This window comes from Phoenix dactylifera, chromosome 9 (genome assembly GCF_051530095.1).
Source record: "Phoenix dactylifera cultivar Ajwa chromosome 9, Ajwa_hap1_PhDact_Kaust_v1.1, whole genome shotgun sequence".
NCBI lineage: Eukaryota > Viridiplantae > Streptophyta > Magnoliopsida > Arecales > Arecaceae > Phoenix > Phoenix dactylifera.
Window position 1 is genome coordinate 3,713,644 of NC_143198.1, and position 23,268 is coordinate 3,736,911.

The 23,268-nt window shown below is 39.7% G+C and overlaps 1 protein-coding gene across 1 annotated transcript; it reads right to left on the reverse strand.

Annotated features, from left to right (window-relative positions):
- Window positions 1-780: 780 nt before the first annotated feature.
- Window positions 781-9,537, reverse strand: PDE135 (Xanthine/uracil permease family protein). The gene is made up of 14 exons (XM_008794475.6): window positions 8,976-9,537; window positions 7,918-8,015; window positions 7,641-7,817; window positions 5,432-5,532; window positions 5,246-5,321; window positions 5,095-5,154; window positions 4,822-5,006; window positions 4,626-4,722; window positions 4,443-4,529; window positions 3,901-3,959; window positions 2,159-2,250; window positions 2,000-2,077; window positions 1,749-1,909; window positions 781-1,301 (listed from the first exon to the last, which is right to left on the reverse strand). The coding sequence occupies exons 1-14, from the start codon at window positions 9,130-9,132 to the stop codon at window positions 1,083-1,085; spliced, it is 1,647 nt and encodes a 548-aa protein (XP_008792697.3). The 5' UTR covers window positions 9,133-9,537; the 3' UTR covers window positions 781-1,082.
- Window positions 9,538-23,268: the final 13,731 nt, after the last annotated feature.

A 23,268-nucleotide genomic window follows, 5' to 3' on the forward strand; every position in this document is an offset into this window, starting at 1 on the left:
AGATCAAGGGATTTTTAGGATAAACAATCGAATTTATTATTAAACTTTATTGAATTATCATACACCTACTCTAAAAGTGCACTTGTGTGTGGATTATACATCAAGTGCACTTGCGTGTGCTCGTGCACGAATGCAAGCACGTGTATGTCATGCACGTGCATATGCATGCATGCAAGCATAAACTAAGATAAATGTTTGCATTCAATTAAGACGAGGGAGATAAAATGGCGCTGTTAAAATACAAAGCAGATCATTTCCTCATGCAAACATAAAGCAACTTTTTACTACAAAAACTCCTCAAATTAACAATGAGTTTTTTCGTGGTGCTTTTCCATACTAGCTAGGATTATTTTCTAGATCGCCCAATAAACATTTTACCACGTGTGCATGTTATGAACTCAAATTCTAGCACATTTTACCCACGAAAGATGGAGATGAAAACCTTGCTGAAGAACAAAATGAGGACTCCATAATTACTATATACCATAAAAACAACACAGCCAGAAACAAACATGAGCAATGATAGCGGCAACAAACACTGTGCTTATCAGAGCTATCCTTAGTAGTCCAGCATGACTTCATTGAGGAACAGAATACCTTGCATTGGAGTGCTCGGTGTATTAGCTGACAGCAGCATGCCTCAAAGAGCAGATGTCAAACAAAAGCTAGCTTCCTGGGATTTTAAAAATCTTACGAGTGATACAAAGGAAATAATATGTTGCTGACTTGCATGACATCCAAAGCGCCAACCACGAGTGTTTGCAGTCTATTGGCATATTGTTTATCATGAAAATAAGATTATTGCAGAAAACATAACCAATCTAGGCATGACACAATCAATACAGCAAAGTAATTCACACAAGCCAATTCAAAATTATACAGAACCAAGCAGACCAAAAAGCTACGCAGCTAAAGACTAACCGGCTCTTCTTGATAGTAAGATTCAAAACCTGATCGATACAGAAACTTTCATAATCTGAGGAAGGGCCAAGCAAGCACAACATTTCACATGCATTGTTGAAGTAGTGCATTGGATGAACTGTACGAAAGCGAATTTACATGCACCTGAAGTTAGGCACAGTTTATCGGAGGTATCGAGTTGGGATCATTTCGTGTACTCTGATCGGGAAACCATAGAATTCGTCATTCCTCACATCACCTTTTCTGTTCTGGAAGGGAACCCACCAGGGGAGGCCTCTTTCAGCTGTGTTCCTGGCCTCCAGCGTGTTATCCAGCAATGTCCCAACTACCATTGCCACAAATGGAGCCGACGAGAAGAATGAATTCAATATATCATTGAACTGCAACACACAACATATAAGATGATCAGAAGTATAAAGATAATCAGACATGCCTTTGTTTAACCAGTTTCTTGGTATTGCTTTCATCTCCGTTTCTAAAGATGACTGTCTATCAAATAAGAAATATTTATTCCATCATCCAAAGAAATGGTCCTGGGTACAATCCCAAGTGGAGGGTGGGTGGAGAAAGAGACTGAACATTTCATAATCAACCGCTCTCGGCCAAACCATAAATTGGAACACGTTGAATGAACAATAGCTCATTCTGGGAGGGTCTTATGAACATGAATGACAGAAAGTCTTTTTCCAGGATTCCTAGTCTCCTATTGACTAAGCTCTCAATGGCAAAGTCAATTGCATGAGAACATTCTTTTCGTAAATCATATCTTGTGATCTATAACAACGAAAAGGATGCCTTTTTTTGTTACATAACAGCTTATCACTTACCCATCCAGCATTTGTGTTCGCAGGTCCATGCCCTGCAGAAGTTCTGAATTCACTGAAATACTGAGGAATGGATATACCAAGGAAAAGTGCAAGGCCCAGTATGTAGAGGTTCCTCATGGAGTTGTTGTTAGCGAACTGAATGAATGAGATACCAACAGCAGCTACAACATGTAGAAAATTACAATATAAGTAGCATTGGTAGGTATAATGATCAGGGATAACCTGATGAAGATATATGTTCATGAACTCACCAACAATTCCAAAGAGAACACAGTACATGGCTGCAAATATTGGGAACGGGATTGATGCAAAGAATGCCCCAAACTTTCCTGCGAATCAAGACATATATTCAAAATTTCAGGTTATCATGTAGAACTTGTTCTAAGCAGCATTTAGACATCAGGACATACCAAAGATGGAGAAGAAAATCATAAAACCAGTTGATATCTCCACAACTCTCCGACTTCCTACTCGTGTCAATCCAAGGAGTCCAACATTTTCACTGCATCACCATTTCAGTCACTCTGTTTAGAGACTATTTATGCACACAGTGCAGCTCTCCATACCTAATAATGATATTACTACAGAAAGCTATTGAATTAAATTAATATATGCATCTTATCCTTATTAGAATGCTTTTTTAACCAAAAGCAGTACGTTGTTGACCAACACATGCAACTGCAATGGCTCATTCTTGAAAAATTGCCAGAATCAATGACAACTTTAAAACAACCCATGAGAATAAAGAAGAGAGAGTTACAGAAATTCAATTGAAAAATGGATAACAATGATGGAGGATTCAAGACCTCAATCATAAGTAGCTCAATTACTTGCAAATGCTAATCAGTTCCATTTGGAAACTATACCTCGAACAAGCTGGTGAAACTAACTTCTTTTGATAGGAAAGAAAATAAAATAACTATTGTGAATATAACCAGTGTTATGACCAAAACAAACTAAAGAAAAAAAAACAAAAATAATATAGAATAAAAGAAAAGCCTATAATAACACTCTCATAGTTGCATCAGCTTTACTAGAGTTCTTGAATCTTTCTTCTGATCATACAGTTGTTGGCAATGAAACCCATTTGTTGACATGCTCAATCGTTCATTTTCATAGTTATCGCACCTTTGGTCATCTTCTCTTGCACATTAGATGATGATGACCTTCTTGGTTGCACTTTCATCGAGTAGTGGCTTCCTAGGATATCTCTTGACCTTAGGTTCTAAGAGCACAAGAGGTCGAAGATTACATAGCAGGCAATTGATTCTAGAAGAATAATAATGCCTTTTCTTTATGAATGACCTGGATCTTTATTGTGACCAGTCTTCATTTACAAGTACAATCTATGTCCTCGGAAACAATGTCTAGTTCCCTAAATTTAATTGTCCCTCAATATTTTTATTAAAAAACAACTCTAGTACCACCAAAGCCTAATTATATTCTTAAACAGGAGTCAAGCTTCAAATCACCATCACCAGGAAGTCAGTTATTCTCTCAAGTCCCTACTAATTAGTTTAGGCTTTTTTTTTCGTCCACTAATTTTCTTATGATTTCAATCTGTGTAGGTCTTATCGTGGAATCATTCAAACAATGCTCCCACCTGATTCAACAGTCGTCGTACCATCATTCAGTGTCCATAGTCATTGTATCATGACTTGTTATTGGATCCCTAAACTGATGGTAGCAATGGGAGTAAATATCCAACACAATGGGATAATAGGCTTGGCTAACACCCCTGCTAGCCTGCCAAAAGGTCTTGTTCAAGCCCCGACAATCCCAACCTGACCTGCATAACCCCACAACTGGCTTGAACTTAGTCAAACCCACCCAACTCACCCAAACCAACCCCCGAACCATATCTAAAAATTGGAAAAAGGATAAGACAATCATGTTGGAAACCCAGATAAATCTGCACAACATTTTAAAGAAGAAAAAGCAACTTTTTATCCTGATCATAATATTGTAACTGAAACATTCATGAATTCGAATGAAACTTTGCCATGACCATTATGTTCTAGTTGCTACAAGATCAGCAATGGGGAAATAAAAAATTAAAGGAGGTAGAATCTGTTGTTTGTAAGAGGAGAACAGTGATAAAGCAGGAAAAGAAGGGCCCGGAAAAAAAAGAGCACACGGAAAATTTTCTTACATTGATGCAGATGAACCAGCTGCAGCCCCAAATATACCTTCAAGCAGCATCCCTATACCCTGTAATCATAAAAAGATTTACGTTAGAAATGAAAAGCCATAAAGGAGTCAATCAGGAACTTTATAAACTATTCTTAGAGTTCGGCAACAGGCTAAATGCAACTTAACATAGTGAATATCCCAGTCTGAAACTCGAAGAAAAACTTTTCAGCAGTTTCCAGCATGAAGTAGTGCATCACAGAAAAATGTTTTTCCATTAAATATTAAAATCCTATCCTTATCTTCTGAATTGGTTAAAAGGAGAAGTGCATGATGTATTCTCTTCACAAGTGCAACTAATAAGGTGAAGCCCCTTTTTTTCCTTCTAGCTTCAACATGAGTAATATGTACTTGTAATTTTTGAACTCCATAAATCTAACCTTACACTAAAATTGTGTCCTGGAACCTACTATTGTATCATAAATTCCAAACTTCTGAGCCACATAAAACCACTTCGGCTCCATAGAAATCTTATTCCTTCATAGGCTTATTATTTAAACAAACCTGAAGGCCAATGCTTCGACTAAGCACATGTGCAGGAGGTGGTGTAGCACCTGCTAGGCGTGCAGCCGCATAATGTGCTCCAGTAGACTGCATTAGGTGTAAATTGGCAAGTATATAAACAGTGGAAGAATTTGTGAAACAAAATCACTGCAGGATAGAGCTACTTCAGTCATCATTTCTTACCTCAACAGCTGAAACAAGTACTGCACCCATCATTCCAAACACATGACTTGCAGTAAATATTGGAGCACCCCACTGAAATGGATATGGAATTCTAATCCTGAAATAAGATAACGCAAAATGGTAGTGAATGGAAAGTTAGCTCTGATGGCAGAAGTTACATTAATGCAAATAAGGCTTGTTAGTTTTTGGCATCTACCATGGTGCAGATGACATAAGGTGAGACCTATCGGTGCGGCAATTTTGCTTAGTCTTCACAGAAACATGGTTGTATGCACCACCAGCTGTAAGAATGGCAGCAAAAGCCCAGATGACTACGATGCATAAAAGCAATGCAAACCTCTCAAACCAGAAGTATGTCCTGTGATGGATGTGCTTCATGTACTGTAGGAAGAATTTCAAGAAGTCAGATCGACTGTTTTTGTGATACAAAATCTATCTGATATATGACATTGCTTTATGAACACGTTACTTGTTGGAGGAAAACCAATAAAATTAGCATTGGCAGTCCAATCTCCACACATTTTCCAACCTACGCAGATCAAGGCAACATGAAAAATGTTCACACTCTTGATGTAATATGAGTCATTTTCTGATATTGTTAAAACTTCATAGAGCCACACCTGAGGGAATCCTCGCTCAAACAACCCAAGACCCACAACACACACTACAGGCACAATAACTACAGGACTGAAAAACCTGGAAAACTCAAATTGCGATTGATCATATGGAAAATTGTGATAATCAAAATTTTAGCAGGTAAAATTAGGTAAATGTTAGGACTTGCTTCGAAGATAATGAGTCTCTACCTCGAGAAATTTCCCCATGCCTTGCTGTATCCAATAATGATATTAAGAAAGGAAGACACAATCAAGGCCCCTTGAATGGCTCTTATAGTGTGGACAAATCTCTGCAATCACCCTGAGAAAGGATCAGTAAAATGATAAGATGATAAAATGAACTTACTTAACTGCAAAATCCATAAAAGCTATTTATTCTTTCCGACAAGCTTGCAGCTGTATAGTTTTGTTAACAAATCAGAAAATATATAGTCTGTGAATTTCTTAGAAAAAGGCGTTCAAGAAGCATCAACTTCAAGCAAAGCAAAAGGCTGCAATACCTAGAAACTTGCCTTCGGCTGCAAGAATCCATGCCAGATATGTAGCTTTAAGATTGGTAGAGTTAGACTCTTGCAAAGCGTTCGCCAAAGCATGATGAGGCTAAAAGTGAACATTTGTTATTTTATGGTTCAGTCTAGGATAAAGGTACGAAAATGACTATGAAATGTAATTTTTCTGGTGTCCTTAGGCTAATTAGGAAGTCTAAATAAGAAATTTTAAAATGGGAACTTTTGTGGGCTTGTTTCCACGGCATAGGACTCTCATTGGATATAGTCTCAAGGCTACACCATTAATTATTGCCCACTATTTTGAGTCCTTTTGATGTCTAACCCAAGGTCCGCCGTACCGGTACCGGTCGGCGTACCGGTGGCCGGCCGGACCGGTACGGTACCGGTCCGGTCCGTACCGGCCGGTACCGGTGGTTTCAAAAACCACAGCGCGCGGCGCTGTGGTTCTAAAAAAAAAAATCGTACCGGTGCGAACCGGCCGGTTCGCACCGGTACGGGCTCCGAACCGGCCGGTACGGGCCCGAACCGGCCGGTTCGGATAAAAAACCGGGAAATACCGGTTTTTTATCCGTTCCGGTACCGGTCTAGGACCGGACCGGTACGGCATTCCATGGTCTAACCAATTCCTCATACTGTAGGAAGTTTTATTTTGAAGTTAAAAATCCTATTTAATGAGATCACTGTTCATGACATTGTGCTACAGTGCCATTAACAATGACCAGCACCCAAAGCGTTTTCTCTTTTATTCCTTTCAGGAACTGAAATTATGTAAATAAGTGATTGCTAAGATATGGTTTAGGTCCAAATTTTAAGGAGAAACTTGGTCAGAGTCAATTTCATGGGTCGGTTGCTAATTTCTCTAGGATATTTACTCCCAATTTTAAGAGTCCTAGTTTCCTTGTAAGAGAATCATGAAGAGTCTATAAAAAGGCCTATTTAAGGCTGGATAAAATAAATTTACATGGTTTACTTTGAGAAGAAATATAGGGTTTCTTTGACCAGGTTTGGCTGTTCTCCCTCTTCTTCATCTCTTTTTTATTATCTTTGAGCTCTGCTGCTATCATCCCTGTTTGGCTTCGCCAAAACTCATCTTATCTTACTTGCCACATAAATATAAAATGAGTAGTCTAAATTCTGTTGCTGGACTACGATGGACCTCCGTGAACTGACAAGCTTCAAGTAGAGCTTGTTCTTTGGACCTATACCTCATCTAAAAAATATAAAGCACAATATTTTGCCCTTTTAGCTTTATAATCACCAAAAAACATGCTTTGTATCCTGCTTCCCGTAGCAGGACATCAATGTGATTTTTGATTTAAACCCTACTTTTCAAGCCCTTCAAATCTAGCTACACATAAGCAAGTCTTCCCGTTTGGACCTATATCTAACATGTATCTTGGAAGACCTACGGAAATAATTTTCGATGTTCTCTTTTATATAAAATATTTAAAGAAAAAGTATAATGTACTTATTCTTTTCTATGTTCCCCATCACTCCTTTTTTTTCCTCTTGCTGAGGAGGATGCTTGGATACTTTTGAATTGCCCTATTCATGTCCGTGTTTATGCAACAATGAGGTAAAGGGAAACCTCAAGAGGGCACCAGCTAGCAAGAATTACCACATCTGCAACTTTTTAAACTAAAGTTGTCTACAGCCAAAACCTAGACAACAATACTTGGAGGGTTATAGCAAATAGCAATACCCAACCCCCTTTTCCTTTTCTCCCCTTCTGCAAAACAAGGCAAAAAAAAAAAAAAAGGAACAACAAAGATTTCTCAAGGGCAAAAGTTGCCTTTTCCTGATTCATAGTCTGCATAAAACTTCTGATAGAAAACTATGAGAATAGGAACCATATGAAGTATGAAATGAAGAAATTCAGTGCCTATTACCTCATGTTCATCATCATATTCCCGTGAGGAAAAGTCGTTGATTATTGACGTTACTGGGATGACAAATGCAAAGGAAGCATTCATCACTGTTGGAAGCCGAGTTCCGATCAAGGTTTGGAGAAGTGTATTTATTCCACTCATAAATAGAAAAGTCTGAATAATCCGTGCCTTATCCCCCTATTTGAAAATTAACCGAAGAAGACAATTTTAATTTTATGTAAGAAAAAGTCAAACACCAATGTATCAATGGGAATATAATAAGGTGAATGTAGCTTACATTGTTTCCGCCCATTAGAGGAACAAGAAGAGTAGCCAGCATAACAATTGTTCCCAACATCACGATGTAGTGTTGGAATGCAAGTATTAGCGCTTCCCCTGTGAATCGCCAACCATTTGTTAAGCGAGAAATTTAGCATAAACCACCAACCATCTGATCAAGCTACCAGAATGCTCAGGCGGGTAAAATCAGGACGAGCAGGATGAAACGTAAGTAAATCCAAGAAAGCATAAGAATAACACCAACAGCACCATTTAAAAGTAAGAAACCAAGAATTAACTTCAGATGGTAAGAAAATAAAAATGTGCACCGGATATCTAAGGATTCTCCAATAAGGAGAATGTCTTGGCTTTGGGTCAAAGTGTCAGAAAGAGAAGGGGGAAAGGTAATACGATATGGATGGAAGAACTCTAAAGAACTTGCATTGATAGCATGCTAGCCTTGATAGGAGTGGTCCCTAATAATTGAGTTACAGTTTGATGGCTACTCTTATTTTTATGGTAATTAGGCCGCAGGAAAAAGAGATTATAATGAACAAATAATGAAATTTGGCAAGGAAATTATCAAAAAAGTTTTGCAAGAAGATGTGAGACTAAAAGTTACATTCTTATCACAGATTTGAGTTGTACAGAACTACTTATATGATTGAAAGGATGAACAATTATAAATTCACATGGTTAAATAACTATACACAGGCCACAACAATTTTTCTGAGTGAAAAAGAAAATCTATTCGACCTGTTACTGGATAAAGTACCTCGAAGCCAATATTTAAAACGCAAAAACTTAAAGATGCCCAGCATACTTAAAGAACTCCAAATCAAACCCAAAGCTCCAAACTTTTTGATCTTAAGAGCAAAAAGAATAAAAAATTCGAACAATAACAACCCACCGACTACCAAAAGAAAAACAAATTTTGAGCACTTCAACGGATCCACCTCAACGCCAGAAACCAAATCTAAAGGCCAGGAAACTAGCCGAGTGGAAAGGTAGATCCATCAAAAGAACAGAGCGGAAAGACAGAAACAGAGGAAGCTAATAGGAGACGAAAGAGCTCACCCCAAGAGGGGTTGGAATGGACGCAGAACTGGAGGTGGGGAAGCTGCTCGTTGGGCGGATGGACGGCGCCGCTGCCCACCACCGGTGGATGGAACAGCGGCGGGGCTTGGGGGGGCGGCGGGACCTGGCCGGGGGTCGGGGGGTTAGTCTCCACCATCTTTCTTCTTCTTCTATGATCTTCTCCAAGCTTCTTCTACCACTCCGCTAATCTTTTTCCGCTTCTTTTATCTTTTTTCTTTATTAGGAGTGATAGTGCAGTTTGGAGAGAGAAGTGAGAAGAGGACAAAACAGCGGCAGAGAGATTCATCTCAAAGAAAACAGTGGATAAAAACTTGCAGATTTTTCAGTAAAAGAAAAGACCGTGATTTTTTAATATCTTATTTAGATAAAAACTTTTAGATTTTTCAACAACAGCAACAAAAAACTAAAATTTTTTTTATTATTTTGATAAAACTTAGAGAGGGGTTTTCCAAGGCTTTTCGCGAAAAGAAAAGTGTACGGGCAAAGCAGAGGAGGGAGAATCCCCCGGGGCGAGGGGAGGAGAGAGAGGGTGTATATCCTCGAGATTGGTGGGCGTGGGGTAGTTCTATATACACCCCCCCTATTGCTAAGGACACCCCCAAAAACCAAAAAAAAAATACCCAAACTAACCTTTAGTGTAATTACCATATTGCCCTTGAAATTTTCTCAGTACACCCCCTTCCTCCTCACTGCAGCCTCCTCCCCTCCCCCTCCTCCTCACTGCCGCCTCCTCCTCCTCCTCCTCCTCCGCCTCCCCCATCACCCCTCCGCCTCGTCTTCCTCCCCCCTCCCCCCTGCGCCCGCTTCCTCCTCCTCCCCATCCCCCACCTCCCTGTCCTCCTTCCTCCTCCTCCCCATCCCCCACCTCCCCCCCTCCTCCCCGTCCTCCCCCTCCACCTCCCCTCCACCTCCCCGTCCTCCTCCTCCGCCTCCCCCCTCCTCCTCCGCCACCTCCTCTCACTCCTCTTCCGCCACCTCCCCGTCCTCCTTCCTCCTCCTCCCCATCCCCCACCTCCCCCTCCGCCTCCCCCCGCCTCCCCGTCCTCCTCCTCCGCCTCCCCCCTCCTCCTCCGCCGGCGAGGTGCTCGTTGCTCGGAAGATGGCCGGGGAGGTGCTTGAGGCGAGGTTTTTTGGGCGGAAGGGAGAAGCCGGCGGGTGTTTTGGAGGGGAAGAGCGGGGTGGGGGGGGGTTTGGGGGGTGTAGAGAGCAATTTAGGTGAGGGGGTGGGAAGGGTGGGGGGTAATTTAGGAATTTTTAATTTTTTAGGGGTGTCCTTAGCAAATGGGGGGTGTAGAGAGTATTTAATTTTTTTTTAATTTTTGGGGGGGTGTCCTGAGCAATAGGGGGGGTGTATATAGAACCACCCGAGCCTGGGGTGGTGTTGATGCATGTATTTACAAGGATGCCCTGCTTCTTAGTACCGGATATTGGGCCTGCATCCGAGCCGAAACCACTGGAACCGGATCCGCTAACACCTCTCTCTCTCTCCCTCCCTCCCTCCCTCCTGGGAACCACTGTTTCCTATTGTTCTTTTTATTTTACGCCTCTTTATGAACGGTTAGGGTTTATTTGATTTGAGTAGGTTGTAATTTCATAATTTCTAAAAATTATTTATTTAAAAAATAATTATGGAGGAAAATAAATTTTATCATATTTGATTGGTGAAAAAATTATTTTGAAAATGGTGTTAGAAAAAAATTACTATATTTGATTAGAGATAATATTATATGAAAATATTGTCAGATTTTCAACAATATCTTTGAATAAACAATTTAAGTAATAATATTCTTAAATCTCCAAATATTTGCATGAGTTAATAAATATTTTTAAGTTAATTATATATTAGAATATATATTTCTTATTATAAATAAATTATAGTATATAGATCAAAATATTAATTATTAATAAACCCCATGTTGGATTTTTGATACTTAATATTTATCAATAATATCTTATTATGTATAAGTATTTTTAATCATTTAATATAATTAATATTACTTATATAATAAAATTAATATAATATGTGATGGTACTTTTGTCGATATATGATATTTTTAGATTACTTTCACTCGATAATCCAGTATGGAAAAGTAAATATCATTTTCTGATGGTATTTGTTTTACCTTTTATTTCAGAAAAATAGATATCAAGCATGCCATTTATTTTACTATCTCAATCATCCACTTTTTATTCCAAATATGATAATTTGATATGAAATTTATTTTTTTATACTAAATTATCTCTAACCAAATGGGTCCTTACTATTTGAACATAATGCAAGATGAATTTTTCATGTATACAAAATAAACACCTAGCATCACTCACTTATCTTTTCTCGCTTAGATGAATTTATTAGTTTGCTTATATTTCTCTTGATTCATTTTCCAATTTGAGAAAGACAAATAATCCTAATCTATATCAATAATATACAGTATTATGAGAGGATTTCGCAGAGTACTGCATCATATTTCATGATGTGTTGTTTAAGAAACTATAAATCAAACCCAAAGCTACAATCTATAGGTGCTAATATATATATAAACCAATGTGAAGATGTAAGCTATCCTCCATACATCGTTTCATGCGTCCCTGAATCATGTTGATTGGATCGAGATCTGCCACCTTTACTTTTAAAAGAAGTAAAACTATAAAAAAGAACAAAGATAAAATAGGAAAGTGAGAAGAGACTGCTATGAGTATGTTGGAGTCAAGGGGCCCGAAATGTCTCATGAAGGTCCCCTTAATGCTGCATTAAGCAGCATTAGGCTTTTCATAAATGTAAGGAGATTTCGTTTTAGTTTCTTGGGCATAGGTCTAACTTTACAAGATTCATACGTAACCCAAGTGAAGCTCAAGTCTTTATTTGATATTTATTATATACTTTTTCCCTTGAAGAAGAAAGAAGTAATCAAAAGTGCTTGTTGGTTAGCGGTTTCCAAACCTTCAAGATATCATCACTGCCTTCTAATCTTTATATAACTTGCTCCTTCTACATTAATTATAGTATCTCATGTGAAAACAAGTAGAAGTACTAGTGTTTGAGCATCCAAGTCCAGATGTTTCCTTGTTGGCTCAATCGCAAGTCCTGTTATACGCTACAAAATAGTTTAGTAATTTTTTGAAACAGAGAGTTAAAGATGCATCTGGTTCGCGACCAAAATTAACGTGTGTTAGAATGAAAATTAGAATAGCCATATTTCCTAATGCATTTGATTCGTGGTTGGAATCGGAATCAAATTTGAATACTAAAATAAAGTCGGAATTTAGTTTCAAAAAAATCGCTATATTTCTCTTTTTTTTTCTGAAATAGAAACGAAATGGGACTCCTTCAAATTTAATGGTTGGAATGGAGTAACTTGTTTTCATTTCTATTCCAAAGTTCAGCTTTCTCACCAAATATACCCTAAGGGCAGCAGTGGAAATGCAGTTGATATTAAATGGGACACAAGTACCATGAAGGGTCGGAATCTTCGCACCAGATCACGTGGTAAGTATGATATAATAAGCATGAATAGCTTAGCAAGTAAAGTATAATAAAAGCATGGATATTTCTAAATAAGGGTGCAGAAGTCGGCACCGACACGTCCAATGGATCTCCATGCTCAGCAAAATAATGGTACAGAAGTCGGCACCGTCACGTCTCAGGAATCTATCAACCAATCCTCGAGTGTTTCTGGGATCACATACCTGCTCTTCTCAACGGCCATCCAACCCATTCATATTCAAACACACGCACACGCACACGCACACGCACGCACGCGCATGAACAAGCTGAAGATTGCAAAAGAATTGCATGATTTATCTTTATCTTTTTCATTAGTATCAACAGCTGCAGTCATAAATTATTATGGGCCATCCCAATGTGCTACAGAAATTGCATTAATTGCCAATAAACTTCCTTTGAAGCCTGTGCGTGTCATCTTGCAAATGGGATTTGAATGATTTGATCTGCTGCCACCTGCACAAATACTTGTGAGAACATCAACATTGACATCAGCATTCGACATTATATATGGAGGGTAGGTTTGCTGGGCATGGGAGGGAGTCTCAGGGCCCCAAGGCTTTGAATGAGGCCTCTGTTTATGTCCCATTACGGGCAGTAGTTGAGAGGATTCCCCGCCGATCGGATAACCCTCTTTGGGGTCCCTTCTCCTGTGGATTCGAATCCCATACTTGTACCCGAGCAACAACTGCAGCCATGGTTCATCGCAGCTATGGTTCATCTCTAGGACCTGAATTTCAAGATATTTATGATCGGTAGTTGCCAAATCTTCGACGTATCAGTTTTAGAGGCTGAGCTGAGAACGGCATAGGCTGGATTGGATCATGCTCGGTGTGTGTTGCAGGTTAAAGTTGTATTGCTTGAGGATGATTCAGCTATGGTTATTGGCTGGATTTAGAAAGGCGTTGGCGATATGAGTGGGTATCACCTCTTGCTTCGAGACATTCAGGCTATGATCCGTGGCGTGTGGCCTTCTAAGCTAAGCACGTGTGCAGAGAGGCCAACGGAGCTGCAGACTGGGTGGTCTCGTACGTGGCTAACCGAAGATATCTTTGGATTGGAAAGAAAAAGTTGCCTAGTGCGCTTTGGAATTTATTGTCTTTTGATTTTTTTTGGATGTATCAGTACTAGAATTAGATAAATCATTTATTTCAGTAAAAAGAAATACAATCAAAGCGGAGGTTCCGAGGCATTATAAAAATGACCGAAAAAATACTAGCTAACACTTTATCAACAAAGAATTATCCAACCCTCTGTGAGCAATATTATGCAGCAAAGATAGCCTTATAATACAATATTATGCAGCAAAGATAGCCTTATAATCCTAGATAGCTCTTGGATGTTAGGGATCAAAACAACATAGGTTGGCCCCCATTATGGCATAGCAGTATGACAAAATTGGTTAATTAATGGCCTTCGGAGATCAATCCACTTTCTTTGTGTTTTTTTTTTTTATTTTTTTTATTTAGTATCCGCAAGGTTCATTAGCAAGGCAAGTTTTTGAAATCAAATTGTTTGAAATAATTATATATATATATAAAAGGATCCGTGAAGAGCAAACGAAATAAATAATGGAGGCGAACATACAGGCGGTAGAGTCACATTGGTCCAATATCTTCAAGGTCAGTTTGGTCATGCCAAAGTTCGAGACAGCGATAATTTTAATATACAATTAGGTAAACCGTAATAGTTGCATCCCCCTCCATATTTCTCAAAATAATAATACTAATAATAATATGTTTTTTAAAATCCAAAAACATTATTTTCTATTATTTTTCATCATAATATCATTTAAAAAAATATAAAAAATAATAATTATTGTTTTATTATAAATACTATAATATATAAAATTTATCTGATGTGAGGTTCCGACATGATGTGAAACCTTGACCGGTATACAAAGGTCTTTATCTGATGGAAGCCAAGGTGGAAAGTTCTCAAGAGGCGGGTCCAAACATATTCCCTCTCATCTCCAAGGCATATTCATGGATGGTAAGAAGTTACATCAGCTGACCAAAACCTAGAAAGAAAAGAGCTATGCGCCAGGAGGAAATACCTTCGATACCGCATCAACTTAGAAATTTCCAGATGCTGGCTAATAAAAAAGGTAGCCACGTTCAGACTATAGATGGGGATCCATTTCCATATCCATAATTATTATATGGAAAAATTATATGATATTTTTTTGTGTTTTCTCTCGGAATCGTCATCTGCAGTGCCAATTTTGTCATGCAGAATTCTGTACCGTTGTGGATAGCTATCATCTTATCTATCTTCTAGATGGACAGTTCTCATTTACATCGAGAACATTTTCAAATATTTTTCAGTACGATATATGGCATGTATGGAGATGAAGGAGAGACATTTGTTTTTGAGTTGGATGATATGACAGCTATGAATAACAGTATTGCATTCTGCAGGGCAAATTTCGCATCGTTGTTTGTCTTTGAGATAGATGATGTAGCAGTTATTCATAATACCACTGTATTCTGCAAAAGTCACACCATAGAGGATCCTTTTGGGTTGTCTTACTGGCTGTCCAAAAAGAGAGAACAAAAGTGGGGCGGCCCATCAAAACAAGCAACATTTTTAAAAATCAACAAATCATTGGTTTATTCATAAAGAAAGCTAGAGTACCGTCCAATCCAAACCTGGGCCATTAGGGGGGATCAAACCTATCATTTGATCCGAATTCTCTCTATCCATCAACGAATCATGCAGGGTCTAGGATAGCTTTAACTTTTTAAGACTCGTTTGCTCCATGAATGGAGTTTTGATTGGGTGCAAATAGGATCAAGCTCGAGAGTAGAGAGAGAGAGAGTTTGCGAGAACAGAGTAAGCCCAAACACAACAAAAATATTTCAGTGTAACAGCATTCTATAACAGTTGGAGATTGGTGCGAAACATAGAAGATATACTTGCGTCGATCAGGGCCATTCTTACAGCAAGTGCACCGAGCTAGGAATAGAGTAGTGAGACAAAGCCTTTTGAGAAAAACGATAAAAAATATATATAATATCATAATAAAAACATAAAATAACAAACATAAAGAAGCTAAAAACATAAATTAAAGTAAAAAAACAAAAGGCCAATAAATTAAAGCTAAAAACATATAATATAATAAAATGTACGACGGCCGGTGGTGGGACAATAAGGAGAGATGATGACAAAAAGGGCCAAGAGATGGTGGTGAAAAATAAATTAAATAAAAAAGATAAAAACATAAAATAGTATTGATGCGGGATTTGTACCCCGTCACCAGCACCCCACACACCAGCCGAGCAGGGAAAGCGACCGCGTCCTCACCGAGGTATTGTCCGCTTTGGGGATCGGGGATTGTGACCGCTCCCGGGGGTCCGCGCTCTGACGGTGCCCCGGGTGGAACCACCCATTCCACCCCTCACAGGTTTGCCCTTCAAAAGGCGCCTCGGTGAGAAGAGGTTATTGAGCCCCCCATTTAAGGCACAGACCTTTCCGCTGATTAGCCGATGTGGGACTAAATTCGCGGAACCCCTCGTAACACAGCCCTCCCAGCGGGAAGGTCCTGTGCCCGGGTCGGCTCCTTGCTGGATAGGCGGAGGGCCAGGCCCTCCTTCTAGCGCTATCTGATGCGGGATTTGCACCCCGTCACCAGCACAGCCCACACACCAGCCGAGCAGGGAAAGCGACCGCGTCCTCACCGAGGTATTGTCCGCTTTGGGGATCGGGGATCGTGACCGCTCCCGGGGGTCCGCGTTCTGACGGCGCCTCGGTGAGAAGAGGTTATTGAGCCCCCCATTTAAGGCACAGACCTTTCCGCTGATTAGCCGATGTGGGACTAAATTCGGGGAACCCCCCGTAACAAGTATATATTACAGTAATATCATAATTAAAATAATACCATACTATAGCTTTGGGTCGGGCTTTGGGTCCGGCTTGAAAGGAACTTGGTTGGGCTTGGGCTTGAAATCCGAGGTTTGATTTCTGTTTGGGTCCGGTTATAGCCTTGGCCCAGCCTGCTCTCTGGAACCGGTAACTTAATGACCTCTGATCAAACTCTTCTCCTGAATACCATTAACTAGTATCTCACTTGCATCCCGATTATTTCTCTAAGATTTACCTAAGAACTATCGACGAAGCACTACAATGCTGAATTTCCAACCATCCTATTCTCACAGAGTGGATCAACCAGCTCTGTGAGATCCCCATTCCCATCCAAAGGCAATGCTAGCTCCAAATCTTTCAAAACTTCTTTGGATGCTTCAAAACCCAAGTTTCCCACTGCAAACTTTTGCATCATAAAGGTGGTGGTTTAAGAAATCAGATTTTGAAGTCAACTTCTTTGCCAAACGCCCCAGCCATCTTGAACATCTGGTAGAAAAATATATATAGAAAGTTGTAAAAGTGATCGGAGTCAAATTTCATCTTTTTTATAAAAATGTAAAAGTTAAAATCTACCTCCTATAGAATTTTAGCTTTTTCATCATTATTTTTACTAGTTATATTTATTTGGAGAAAGCTATGTTCTCTTTTAACTAGAAGTGAAATTCAATCAACATTGTGCAACGACAGATCTCGCTAGTATAAATAAGAGTTATGTATTTCAGTTTCTTATTCATCAATAGAAGAAAAAAGAATTTAGACGGTAATATTTTTACTTTTTCTAAATTTTCTCACAAGAATCGAGTTAAACCGGTTGAGAAAATTTCTTCCTACTTTTTGAACAGATTACTGTTAGTAATGTAAATAAGGACATATTAGGAGAGCTCTTGCAAAAGTTTCATTCAATTTATTTTGAGAACTAGAGAAACTGAGATTATAGTTTGTCATGTGAGTCCACTTTGTCTACATTTTATAGCTTGTAGCAATCATGAGGTTTACGAGTAGTCAAACCGAGTACTACATCAATGGTTTGCTGAATACGTTCTTCAAGTCAAATTCATGATGGCACCAGTCAATGAAATTTATTTTTTGAGATATGACAAACCACTCCTTGAACAACTTAAAAGTATATGGAGATGACTTGATTAGGTAAGACATTAAGGGGGAGAAGAAAATGGCAGTAGATGGGGGAGAAAGAGAGAAGGTGCTAATATTTTCATTATCTTTATGCTTGAACTTGAGCCCTGCTGAAGTCACAAGGTTAACATATAACAACTTGTAAACATTTCTAAGATATCCTATATACTGTAATCCTCCGGATTTGAAATACAAACTATGCACTGTTCAAAAATTGTAAGAGATGCCATCCAAGGACTCTGAATTGCTTGATTCATAGGTCTTAATGTCGGACCCTTTCTTGATTTTCTTTTTTTGGTTATAAGTTTAGTTTAGTGCACCAATTTGCCCCTCCAGTGTTGAGTGGGCATCCACCAAAATATTTTCTAGTAGTACATATATGTTTGTTCCACATATGAAGGGGAAACAAACCTACCTGCCATAAGACAAAGAATGTGGTCTGTTAAATATGATACCACAAGGTTTATTGTTATTATCTGCAACAACCCAGAATCTCACCCAAAAGAGCTTATTAGAAGGTATTATTTGGGTTCCTTAGCCCTATATAAGTATTCAAAATCTACTCCATATATAGCTGATGTGTGACTAAACATACATCCACACATACTTTCTCCATTTAAGCTTTAGCATCCTCACTAGGCTAAGAATGAAATTCAATGTAGATCCAATGTCAAGTACCACAAATCCAATCACAAATACCACAATTAGCCCGTGGCCAACTTAATTGGGCATGTGTTGGAGTGTCTCCCAGTCCATAAGGATTATTTAATAATTCAGGATCTCATCCAAAAAGCTAATCAGAAGATATTATTTGGGTTCCTTGGCCCTATATAAGTACTCAAAATCTACCCTATGCATAATGAATGTGGGACTAAACATAAGTCCGCATGGATCTTCAAATTTGCCACAACTCATGACTTCATTCAAAAAGGCTAATCATAAGGTATTATTTGAGTTCCTTGGCCTTGTATAAGTATTCAAGATCCATCTCATGCATAACCGATGTAGGACTAAATACATACTTGCACGAGTCCTTATATGTTCCCCCTATTTAAGCCTGGGTGTCTCATCAAATTAAGGGTCCAAATTCATTTATCTAATTATAAGCACTACGATTGGCCCGTGGTCATTTCTTAGCTCTGTATAAGTATCCAAGATCCACCTCATGCATAGTCAATATGAAAATAAATACACGCCCGCACGGGTCTTCGCATTATCAACCAAGAAAATGCATTAAAGAAAAATGAAGCCCATGAATGTAGCAACATAGTTGGTACTATTCTGGTATATTAACATTGAAAGTCTATGAACCGGTAAATTAATTCAGATAGCGTATAGAGTTTTGAACTAAACAATGTAGTGATGCACTCAGAGCCAGACTTAGAATCGAAATGGATTGCCTCCAATTATACCTATTCACTCTCTGCTGCTCCAGCTTGAATTAGAGGTTTTTCATCTTCATCTTTTTACCAATATAAGGTTGAAATGACCTGTTACTGCTCAAAATTGACTGATTTAAACCTTTTTTTTTCAAAAATAAAAGAGCTAATTCACATGCAATCATGTAAGTTGTTCATCTTCAAGCAGCATAGTCATTAGCCAAGTAAAAGTAATAAAAAAAAAAACAAAGTACAGTCAGGATCAGATCATAAGACAAATCTAGAGGATATACTGTGAGAACCCAGAAAAAAAAATGTGGTGGACGGGCCGGCCCGAAAAGACCGGGCCCATCCACTTATTACGATCGTGCCTAGGGCACGATCGGGGGAGAACGGGTTACGGGAGGGAGGGGGCGGCGGAGTTAGAGGGGGTGACTCGCCGGAGGAGACCGAGCGCCGGAGAGGCGACGGTTCCGAGATCCGGCCGGCCGCGGAGGAAGCCCCAAAGCCCCCTTTCCTTCGGTGAAGACCATCCACAAATCGGGAGAAGAGAGGAGTTTGATCCGAGCTCGCTTCCTCCGATTTCTCGCCGGAAAGATCGCCGGAACACCCCCATCGGACCGAGATAAGCGTGATTCCGTCCCTTGCAATTCATTTGCTAGGTTTAGGGCTGCTTTGGTTGGGGTTTGGCCGGTAAGAACCTCGGAGAAGAGTCCGAAACAGGGTACCCTTGTTTCGGCTTTTCTCTTCCAGATCTTGCCGTCGCCGGCCGCCGGGATTGGTCGGGATCCATGGCATTGGGAGTTGGTCGGGTTTGTGTGAGGGTCGGAGAGGGATTTTCTATGATTAATTGAAGATGGGAGTGGTGGATCCGAGGTTTCTTCCTCGTGATCCCATCTTCTCCTTCCCTCCCTCTCGTCGGTTGGCCACCGGCAGCGATGGCGGTCGTGGGCCACTTTGGTTGCCGTCGGGTGGGGGGAGGCCGAGCCACCATCACGGTGGCCTTCCGTTGATGTTGGAGAAGGGGGGGGGGGGGGGGGAGGAAGTCCATCCGTTTTTTGGGGGAAGAAGAAGAAGAAGAAGGAGAAGAAACTTCTTCTTCTCTCCCTCTCTTGGTCGGCCACCATCGCTGGCGACTGCAACAGAGACGGCCGGCGATGGTTCGGCCAGTGGTGTTGTCGGGTTGAGGAAGGAGAGGGCACAGCCACCATGGTTGTTGCCCCTGGATCAAAAAAAAAAGGAATTTGAGGGAGGGAGATGTATTCCCAACCATGAAGAGAGAGGGATCATCCCTTTCTTTTGGTCTCTTCACCGGGACCGGCCATCATCGCCGGCGTGGCAGCGGCCACGGCTGGCGACGACATAGGCCGGTGGTACAAGGGTGGGAGTCGGGCCACCCCGACTGCCCTAGATTTGTAGGGATTGAGATGTTTGGGGACCTGTTGATGGACCCTATAGTAGATATGAATTATGGTTTAGAATATTTAAATATTAAATAATTTAGTTATAATTTATAATTGATGTTGTAGAGGAAGAGTCGGCGGTGCCAGGAGATTTTGATCAGGGGACTCAGCACCCCAGCGTGTAGGTTGTGATTCGGATCCGTGTTTGAGTCAGTCTACAATCTCTGTAAGAATCCCTACATCTGAGCACTTTTATTTATGCATATATTGGATTTATTGTTGGATATATTTTATCGGTATGTTGCTATTTGTTTTTGAGCTTGTATGACACTATGAGGTGTGCATTTTGTTTATTATGAAAGTATTGGAATAATTAAATTGGGAAGGAATAACATATTTTTGAAAAATTATGAAAATATGTGACGTGATTGAAATGTGATTAAACATGTAAAACTAGACATGTAAAATGGGTTGGACTAACCTTGTCATGAGATAGCCTCTACGAACTTATGCATAGAACAGCTGCCACGAGTTTATGCGTGGGATAGCCTCTACGAGCTTATGCGTAGGATAGCCTCCACGGGCTTACGCGTGGGATAGCCTCTACGAGTTTATGCGTAGGATAGCCTCCACGGGCTTACGCGTGGGATAGCTGCCACGGGCTTATGTGTGGGATTTGTGCAGTCTTGGACTGGGTCATGAACTTGGTTAGTCCAAAGCCAGAAGTGAAAAGTCTGAAAACTTGGGAATCAGAGCAATACGGAAATGGATCACATAATGTGAAAAAGGATTTGTGTATATGTACTGATTATATACACTTGTTGTTTGTTGAGCCTTTGAAAAGATGAAATGACATTTATTTTGATACTTTGATTATTTTATTATTATTATTGTGTGTGGCTGTTGGGATTCTTACTGGGCTGGAGAAGCTCATACTACACTTACCTTCTTTTTCAGAGGCACTGGATTTGTCGAATCCATCGGGTGGAAAGAGAAATGAGATCGATCTGAAGTCAGACTGCTAGATAGATAGAAGTTAATCTATCTTTTGCTTATGGACATGTGAAATTATATAATCATTCAGTACATTTTAGTTGGTTTGGTTTAAATACATTAATTATGAATTTATTGGAATTTTTATTTATCTTAGGCCTTGCATAATCTTTAGGGCACTGCTCTAGAGCTCATGCGGCCGGTCGCGTGCCGGACCCGGGTACTGGGTTCGGGGCGTGATATATACCTTGGCCAGACTTGATTTTGGGCTAGGACTTCACTACTCAATGTTCTGTCACTTGCTGCCCCAACTTACCTTTGTCATGAGTTGAAATTAGCTTAGCCATATAAATATAAGCGACCAAATAGGCTCATAGCTTTGAGCCCAACTGAACTGGTTAAAAAGACTACCCAATAATATATATATTTTTAGGTAGGTTTTGTAACTTTTGTTGCCGTAATTTTACGTTTTCTTTTGCTTTTTTTTTTTCAGCTGAACATCCAACTTCTCCATTACTCCTTTTTTTTTTGGTTTTTCAAAGAAAAGGGAAGCAAGGACTGCCACGCTGTTTTATTTGAGGAAAATAATTACAAAGGAATATTTAGAGAGGAATGAAAGCTCTTCTCAATGGAGTCAAGCACAGAGAGGACAAGTTTGAAAAACAACAAGCACTAAGCCTTTCTGTGCATGATTTCAGCCGGACAACTTCTGTAAGCATCAAGGAACAGAGATACAGCAAAGGAATATTTACAGAGGGAATTTCGTTTCTGTTCTCGACAAACTTCTCCATTACTCAACCAATCTTTGGCTCATGTTTCAAGTCCTGTTATTTCAGTATTCTTACAGAGCTTTTGCAGCCATATAAAATATCTAACTCTGGACAAAACATCAGAAGACAAACCTCAGACCTCCAGTATTAGTCATCAAATTTCTGGGCTGAACCCCATTTAGTCGCTTTTATAGTAATAGTAGTAGTCACTAATTGTAATGTGAAAGGAGATCAAGTTCTAAAATATACTAAAATTTGTTTTTTTGAAAAATATCGAAATCCATGCTTGAAATATATGTTACATGCACATGTGATCACAATCATGCATATGTATGCAGCACCAGGGTCAGGCAATGGCAAATGGCTCAGTAGTATCAGGCTAGATCTTTAATCCAATTCAAACCCAGCACAAAGGACACCTGGTTGTCAGCATTGGGTTAGAGCCTTTGTGTTTATCTAAATCTTTGAAGTGGCTGGTGCTCTAATGAAGTGTTCTCTCTTTCTGTTTATATGTGCAAATGAGGCACAGACACTTGGTTGTCATCATCCAATAGGTTCTTGGTCCGACAAGGCTGTTCGTCAGGTCAGTTCTACCATTCTGACCTGATTACAGAGCTCGTACCATAGAAAAATATCCTTATTGCTAAGGCAGCTCTAACAGACTTATCGTAGAGGAAAGGCCCCAACATCTCTTGTTTCATCTTCTTGGTTCCACTGCGTTCTTCTCTATCAGCTTCTATGTGGACCTTTATTTCAGCATAATAAAACTAGCACAGAAGATTTTCCCATGTACTTCTGTCCGGCTAGAACTCCAGACATCCATGCAAATGCTTATGTTGTATCGCCATTATGTTGCTTTCGGATAAGAAGGTTTTATGCAGTGGATTGGTATAATGGAATAAAATTGGCCTTGAATCAGGAAAAAGAACTTTCTTTAGATAGAAATCAGGAAAAGAAATGGGACCAAACGTCAGCTAAAAGACCTAAACAAGGCTAACAATGAGTTGGGTGCTCAATTAGTGGACCAAAGGGCAGAGAAGACTCCTCCGTTTGTGACATATAGTAATCTCCGAAAGATAGCAAAAGTTTATAAGGATACATCCTCAGATGGCATAAGCCAATGATAAAAAAATGACAAACATGTAATCTGATTAAAATGGCTTATATTAGGGGGGAAAAAAAGGAGCGAGACTAAAGAGGAGAAAATCCGTGATCACTACCACCAAA

Bases quoted from the DNA above. Each gene is read 5' to 3' on its own strand.
- PDE135 (XM_008794475.6), bottom strand. From the start codon at position 9,132: ATGGTGGAGACTAACCCCCCGACCCCCGGCCAGGTCCCGCCGCCCCCC. The intron at 5,155-5,245 runs GTGTGGCTCTAT...TGATCTGCGTAG, and splicing joins TTGAGCGAGGATTCCCTCAG to GTTGGAAAATGTGTGGAGAT. The intron at 5,007-5,094 runs GTAACGTGTTCA...TTCTTCCTACAG, and splicing joins TATTGGTTTTCCTCCAACAA to TACATGAAGCACATCCATCA.